This window comes from Cherax quadricarinatus, unplaced genomic scaffold, assembly GCF_038502225.1.
Source record: "Cherax quadricarinatus isolate ZL_2023a unplaced genomic scaffold, ASM3850222v1 Contig3696, whole genome shotgun sequence".
Taxonomy (NCBI): domain Eukaryota; kingdom Metazoa; phylum Arthropoda; class Malacostraca; order Decapoda; family Parastacidae; genus Cherax; species Cherax quadricarinatus.
Window position 1 is genome coordinate 29,328 of NW_027198722.1, and position 8,126 is coordinate 37,453.

Genomic DNA, 8,126 nt, shown 5'->3' on the forward strand with positions numbered 1-8,126 from the left:
CTTTGGTAGCCACCTCCAGATCTGAGGGCAACCTCCAGGAATACTTCCGTCATCCACGTACAAGCGAGGCGGTCCCCCGGAGCACCGGAGGGCCGCCCACCACGCCCCCAGACAATCCATTCCCATTTCACGACAGCATCACTACAGAGGTCAACGTCAGAACGGAACTGATAATTTTTTTTCCTTCTGCCTAGTAGCTGAAATTCACATGAGGTAAATTTACCAAATAAGGAGACCGAATGGAGAGATGGAGGGAGGGAGGGAGGGGATATGTAGATTCGATCTGAGGGGAAATTAGAAATCTAATTCCTTGAAAAAGGGTATTTATGGTAGCATGAAGTAGGTGGATAGTGAGGCTGGTGGTGGTGATGGTGGTTGTTTTGGTGGGGGCAGTGGTGGTGAGAGCGGGTGGGGCGTTGGTGTGGTGGTGGTGGACGGATGGGTTGCGTTGGTGGGGTTTGTTTGGGTGGTGGTGGTTGTGGTGGTGGTAGGAGGGGAGGGGCAAGTAATAAGACCTTGACAATCAGCTGAGGCTTGAGTCAGTCATATGGTAGCAAGGTAGAGGGTGCCAGCCACCGCTCTAGTGATCTTCACACCATCAACTCTCATCTCGACACACGCAATCTCTTACACACTTCACTGCTCACTCATTTGAGGTAATTATTATTACATTTACGAAGAATCATTCAATCCCGTAGGGGTCATACAACACCAAAGGGATAGCAAGTAATCCGGTTAGGTTTAAGGGAAGGAAAGCTTTTATTCCTTGGATCAAGAGCTCTCCACCAGTATCAAGGCACTCTCATGAAGAGTAATGCCAGTAAACATGGTTGAATCTATCTACTAGTACAAGTGTTTGAAAAAAAGATCTTGACGCCATAACACTGTCATAACATTACCATGTTGATTTTATGCTTTTAATTTGTGTATCTAAATAGTGTGTTGATATTGTAATTTTTCAAACTACTGGGGTGTACGAAAATTATACGTCTGGCAGTGGCACATGTAACTTGGACTATAACAGTGTTAACTGACATAACTCTGTATTAAAACTGAATTCTAAAAAAAAAAATATTGTCCTTGCAATGCACGTCTTTCTGTGCTTGTTATTGACATGTTACATGTCAGTCTGTGAAACAAAGACTTACAAGGATCGACATGCATTTATTCACTGATAATTTTTATTTAAAGATGTGGATGATATGTACTGTGCTGACACGACACAACATGATTGATAAGTTATCACTAAGTTTGTGTAGTTCATTATTCTCTTTGTTTATGTGTGTGTGTGTGTGTGTGTGTGTGTGTGTGTGTGTGTGTGTGTGTGTGTGTGTGTGTGTGTGTGTGTGTGTGTGTGTGTGTGTGTGTGTGTGTGTGTGTGTGGAGGGGGAGGGGGAGGGGGTGACAACTGTGTTGAGTGTTGTAGAGCGCCGAGCTGCGCTGCGCCTCGCCCGGGTATACAAAGCTGTACCTCCCCAGAGCTCCTCATCCGGGTATACAAAGCTGTACCTCACCAGAGCTCCTCATCCGGGTATACAAAGCTGTACCTCACCAGAGCTCCTCGTCCGGGTATACATAACTGTACCTTCCCAGAGTTCCGCCTCGCCCGGGTATACATAGCTGTACCTCCCCAGAGCTCCTCATCCGGGTATACAAAGCTGTACCTTCCCAGAGCTCCTCGTCCGGGTATACAAAGCTGTACCTCACCAGAGCTCCTCGTCCGGGTATACAAAGCTGTACCTCACCAGAGCTCCTCGTCCGGGTATACAAAGTTGTACCTCACCAGAGCTACTCGTCCGGGTATACATAACTGTACTTTCCCAGAGTTCCGCCTCACCCGGGCATACATAGCTGTACCTTCCCAGAGCTACTGCTGCACTCTTCATGGTCGTGAAGGTCTCTTCACCTACAGAACTGGGGCTACCTTTCACATTCTTGTCTCAAACTTAATTACTTCCCCTTCCCAGTTGTTGTGTTCCCATCATCTGATTCACTGCTTCCCCGTGATGATAAAAAATAGTAAAAACGAAGTAAAATAAAGTCATTTTTGGTCTCCTTTTCTGACTGACTTGTGCTGTTCATTACTGTTTCAAACATTATTGCTGTTTGGTGAAGTGGTCGTAAAAAGTATATAGTGGATGTCCATAGTTTCTTTTAAGACGAGTTCTCCTTATTATTTACTCTCTCTACATTTTAATACGGCCGCCATACACCAGATATTAAGAATTCTACATTGGTAGTTCTGTACAAATACCGAAGTTTAACCTACTGTCATAATTATTTCTTGAAAGATTTAACAAGTGCTCGTGTGAAGGATAACACTGGTGGTGGAAGAAGCCAGGCGACTTTGTGAGTTACTCTGTGTTACTGACCTTGAACATGTTTAGTGAGATCACCAAGACACAGCAGTATAAAGACACCCACGACCTCCCTCATAACACTCTCTCACACCCCCTCCCTCATAATACTCACCCACAGCCCCTCCGTTATAACCCTCTCCCACAGTAGCTCCCTTATAACCCTCTCCCACAGCCCCTCCCTTATAACCCTCTTCCACAGCACCTCCCTTATAACCCTCTCCCACAGCCCCTCCCTTATAACCCTCTCCCACAGCCCCTCCCTTATAACCCTCTCCCACAGCCCCTCCCTTATAACCCTCTCCCACAGCCCCTCCCTTATAACCCTCTCCCACAGCCCCTCCCTTATAACCCTCTCCCACACCCCTACCTCGTAACCCTCTCCCACAATCCCTCCATAACCCTCTCCCACAGCCCCTCCCTTATAACCCTCTCCCACAGCCCCTCCCTCATAACCCTCTCTCACACTCCCTCCCACAGCTCCTTCCTCATAACCCTCTCCCACAGTCCCTCATAACCCTTTCCCACACTTCCTCCCACAGCCCCTCCCTCATAACCCTTTCCCACAGCCCCTCCCTTATAACCCTCTATTACAGCCTCTCCCTCATAACCCTCTCTCACAGCGGCTCCCTTATAACCCTCTCCCACAGCCCCTCCCTTATAATCCTCTCCCACAGCCCCTCCCTCATAACCCTCTCCCCAACCCCTCCCTCATGACCCTCTCCCACACCCCTCCCTCAGAACCCTCTCCCACAATCCCTCCATAACCCTCTCCTACAGCCTCTCCCTTATAATCTTCTCCCACAGCCCCTCCCTTATAATCCTCTCCCACAGCCCCTCCCTTATAATCCTCTCCCACAGCCCCTCCCTCATAACCCTCTCCCACAGCCCCTCCCGCAGCTCCTTCCTAACCCTCTCCCACAGTCCCTGATAACCCTCTCCCACAGCGGCTCCCTTATAACCCTCTCCCACAGCCCCTCCCTTATAACCCTCTCCCATAGCCCCTCCATTATAACCCTCTCCCACAGCCCCTCCCTTATAATCCTCTCCCACAGCCCCTCCCTCATAACCCTCTCCCACACTCCCTCCCGCAGCTCCTTCCTCATAACCCTCTCCCACAGTCCCTCATAACCCTCTCCCACAGTCCCTCATAACCCTCTCCCACAACATCCCCCTTATAACCCTCTCCCACAGCCCCTCCCTCATAACACTCTCCTACACCTCTCCCTCATAACCCTCTCCCACAGCCCCTCCCTTATAACTCTCCCACAGCCCCTCCCTTATAACCCTCTCCCACAGCCCCTCCCTTATAACTCTCCCACAGCCCCTCCCTTATAACCCTCTCGCACAGCCCCTCCCTTATAACCCTCTCCCACAGCCCCTCCCTTATAACCCTCTCCCACAGCCCCTCCCTTATAATCCTCTCCCACAGCCCCTACCTTATAACCGTCTCCCTCATGCCCTCCCTCATAACCCTCTTCAATACCTCTCCCACAGCCACTCCCTTATTACCCTTTTCCACAGCCCCTCCCTTAAAACCCCTTCCTGCTGACCTTTCATCCTAAATTTAAAGGCTAACTTGCCACCCTCTAATATTCACTTGTCTCTCTTTAAAGGCTAACTTGCCACCTTAAAAAACTGACTTGTGATCATTCAGGTCCTGAAAAAGCGACTTACCAGTGACAGGAAAAACTTTCTAAAGAAAATCACACTTTCGACCAGAAAAAAAAAATCTCATTTTTAATTGCCAAAATAAAGTATAATGCATTAGAACACGCCACTCACCTTTTGTAATGGCTTAAAGTTGATGGCTAAACAAGGCAAATAGTATTAAAAGATATTTCTGATAGTTCCTGAGTGTAATGAATACCAGAGAGAGAAACTCACATGAAACAAAAACAACGAAGAATGGTAGTCTGTATATTCTGACCTCCAACTGGGGTCCTCTTCATGTTTCTGATCTTTAGCTACCTTTATACAATGATACATAACATGACATACATATTGAAGACAATATGTAAATTATTACAAGGTTATGTTAGGTTAAGCAAGGTCAATTTAGGTTTCGTAGTTAGTCTATGGTAGGTCGAACTTTGTTCGGGTAGGTTAGGTCGGTTGAAAATGTGACTTCTAAATATCATGTGATCAGAGGTCATAGTGGCCTGACTTCCTTTAAACATAATTTTATAACATTTTTCCTAGATTAAATTCGTTAGCCTTCAGAGGCTGACATACCAGTCATTAGAGATTGATTTTCAGACTTTAGAGGTTGACTTGTCACTCATTAGAGGCCAGCTTGCCAGTTTCAGAAGCGTCCTTGCCAGCTTTTAGAGGATGACTTTCCAGCCTTTAGGTGCTGACTTATCTACTGAAACGCAAAGTATGTGTTAAAGTTCACACCGCAGCGGATATCAGTTTCTCGTGATATATAGAACAATTAATGACTTTTGGGTGACTAACACAGGCGCGGGGTAGCTACAGGAATTTTATGGCTCAGGATGGAGGAGGCGGAGATGGGATGCTGCGTGTGTCAGGAGAGGTACGACGAGACGCGCACCCCGAGGAACCTGGGGTGTGGCCATTCCGTGTGCACGCCCTGTGTCCAGGAGATCATTAATAGGAACCGGAAATGCCCCGAGTGTCGCCGACCTTTCTACGCCACGATGGCTTCGGCACTTCCCGTTAACTACCCACTTCTTAGACTCTCTAGGACTTTGGCTGCTCTGAGTCTTCAGCAAGGGCAACAGGCAGCTGCGGGCCCCTCCACAAGCAGCACACGCAGCCCTAGAAAGGCAGACGCTGGGGAGTGTGCTGCTCATGTGTCACGACTGGTGATGCGCTGCATGCCATGCAAGGTGTGGGTGTGCAAGGAGTGTCTAGTGATGGATCACGTCGTCCCTCCAGATGGTAACTGTCTCATCTTACCCGTCGATCAAGCTCTAGAGGAAATGAAGAAGAGTCATATGGAGATCATATCCACCATGTACCTCACACTGCAGGGGCTCAAAAATGAGGTAGCTAACGAAATTGCTCAACTGGAGAACAACAAAAGCCTGCATGATGACACAGTTTCCAGTCTTCGGCAGATTTTACAAGGTGAGCTTGACGTTATTCAAGAAGTGGAGGCGAAGAAGAAAGAAGCGACAGACAAGATGTCTGAAGTTGACAGCTGGGTGGAGTCACTGAAGGAGGCAGAGGCTGGCATCCTGAAAGCGGCGACGGTGAGGGAACTGGCCAACGCCAAACTTGCAGCAAGAGACTGTCTGGCCAACGTGGAGACTCAGGTGCAACGAGAGAAGCAACGACAGACATCTGTCAACATGACTGTGCCACAGTTCGGCCCTCAGGTGAGTGCCACATTATGTGAGTCATCACGGGTTTAGAGCACTTTCCATGTTACTGTAGATGCTCACTTGTAACAGTTCGATAGAATTATCTCCAAAATTTGAGTATCTCATATATTGTGTTCATAACAGTGTAACACGGTACATAACTACTGATAGACACATGCTGAAAACTGACTGTTTTATTTTAGAACTTGCGAGGAGTGTTACAGATGGTCAAGATGATGTATGTAGTGGATGAGAGTAATGGTGAGAGGAAGTGGGCGAGGGTGAGTGTACATGACTGCCTTCTACATCTGCACGTCCTAACTCACAACCCACCACCACCAACTTCACTCATTTTCTCCGTAAGTTACCTTCATTATGTGATCACTAACATATACTCTTAAGATACTTTGATAAAAAAAAATTTTTGTCTGATTTAGGAGGTTCCGGGGATTTTATACAAGATCTTACACCGACCATTCTCCCTAGCACAAGAAACCTGCTTATATAAGATCATCTTCCCTGCCGAGCATCACATAAAGATCCATATAAACTTTTTTTTTTTTTTTACATCATTTCTGCCTACATGTGGGTTTTAATCAGTATATTTACAAGTGCCCATTACACTTTCACGTTTCTTCACCGTGCATATGCATGCGGATGGATTTATGAAGGATGAGGTTAATCATAGAACTGATGAGGGAAAAAAGGCGAGTGGTGCGTTGAGGTATATGTGGAGACAAAAAAACGTTATCTATGGAGGCGAAAAAGGGAATGTATGAAAGTATAGTAGTACCAACACTCTTATATGGGTGTGAAGCTTGGGTTGTATATGCTGCAGCGAGGAGGCGGTTGGAGGCAGTGCAGATGTCCTGTCTAAGGGCAATGTGTGGTGTGAATATTATGCAGAAAATTCGGAGTGTGGAAATTAGGAGAAAGTGTGGAATTAATAAAAGTTAGTCAGAGGGCTGAAGAGGGGTTGTTGAGATGGTTTGGTCATTTAGAGAGAATGGATCAAAGTAGAATGACATGGAGAGCGTATAAATCTGTAGGGGAAGAAAGGCGGGGTAGGGGTCGTCCTCGAAAAGGTTGGAGGGAGGGGGTAAAGGAGGTTTTGTGGGCGAGGGGCTTGGACTTCCAGCAAGCGTGCGTGAGTGTGTTAGATAGGAGTGAATAGAGACGAATGGTATTTGGGACCTGACGATCTGTTGGAGTGTGAGCAGGGTAATATTTAGTGAAAGGATTCAGGGAAACCGGTTATTTTCATATAGTCGGACTTGAGTCCTGGAAATGGGAAGTACAATGCCTGCACTTTAAAGGAGGGGTTTGGGATATTGGCAGTTTGGAGAGATATGTTGTGTAAGATCACCACCCATCTAGAAACCCATCAGTTACACAACCCAGGGCAACATGGGTTTAGAACAGGTCGCTCCTGTCTGTCTCAGCTATTGGATCACTACGACAAGGTCTTAGATGCACTAGAAGACATAAAGAATGCAGATGTAATATATACAGACTTTGCAAAAGCCTTCGACAAGTGTGACCATGGCGTAATAGCGCACAAAATGCGTGCTAAAGGAATAAGAGGAAAAGTCGGTCGATGGATCTATAATTTTCTCACTAATAGAACACAGAGAGTAGTAGTCAACAGAGTAAAGTCCGAGGCAGCTACGGTGAAAAGCTCTGTTCCACAAGGCACAGTACTCGCTCCCAACTTGCTCCTCATCCTCATATCTGACATAGACAAGGATGTCAGCCACAGCACCGTGTCTTCCTTTGCAGATGACACCCGAATCTGCATGACAGTGTCTTCCATTGCAGACACTGCAAGGCTCCAGGCGGACATCAACCAAATCTTTCAGTGGGCTGCAGAAAACAATATGAAGTTCAACGATGAGAAATTTCAATTACTCAGATATGGTAAACACGAGGAAATTAAATCTTCATCAGAGTATAAAACAAATTCTGGCCACAAAATAGAGCGAAACACCAACGTCAAAGACCTGGGAGTGATCATGTCGGAGGATCTCACCTTCAAGGACCATAACATTGTATTAATCGCATCTGCTAGAAAAATGACAGGATGGATAATGAGAACCTTCAAAACTAGGGAGGCCAAGCCCATGATGACACTCTTCAGGTCACTTGTTCTATCTAGGCTGAATATTGCTGCACACTAACAGCACCTTTCAAGGCAGGTGAAATTGCTGACCTAGAAAATGTACAGAGAACCTTCACGACGCGCATAACGGAGATAAAACACCTCAATTACTGGGAGCGCTTGAGGTTCCTAAACCTGTATTCCCTGGGACGCAGGCAGGAGAGATACATGATTATATACACCTGGAAAATCCTAGAGGGACTAGTACCGAACTTGCACACGAAAATCACTCACTACGAAAGCAAAAGACTTGGCAGACGATGCAACATCCCTTCAATG

At 46.7% G+C, this 8,126-nt stretch overlaps 1 protein-coding gene across 4 annotated transcripts; it reads left to right on the forward strand.

The window, feature by feature from the left end:
* Positions 1 to 508: 508 nt before the first annotated feature.
* On the forward strand, positions 509 to 6,048 carry LOC128693376 (uncharacterized; the record flags this gene model as incomplete). Of its 4 annotated transcripts, none has more annotated exon segments than XM_070081690.1 (3): positions 509 to 656; positions 4,822 to 5,704; positions 5,893 to 6,048. In XM_070081690.1, coding segments are annotated over 2 exon segments (1,005 nt in total), but the record flags the coding sequence as incomplete, so codon positions are not given.
* Positions 6,049 to 8,126: the final 2,078 nt, after the last annotated feature.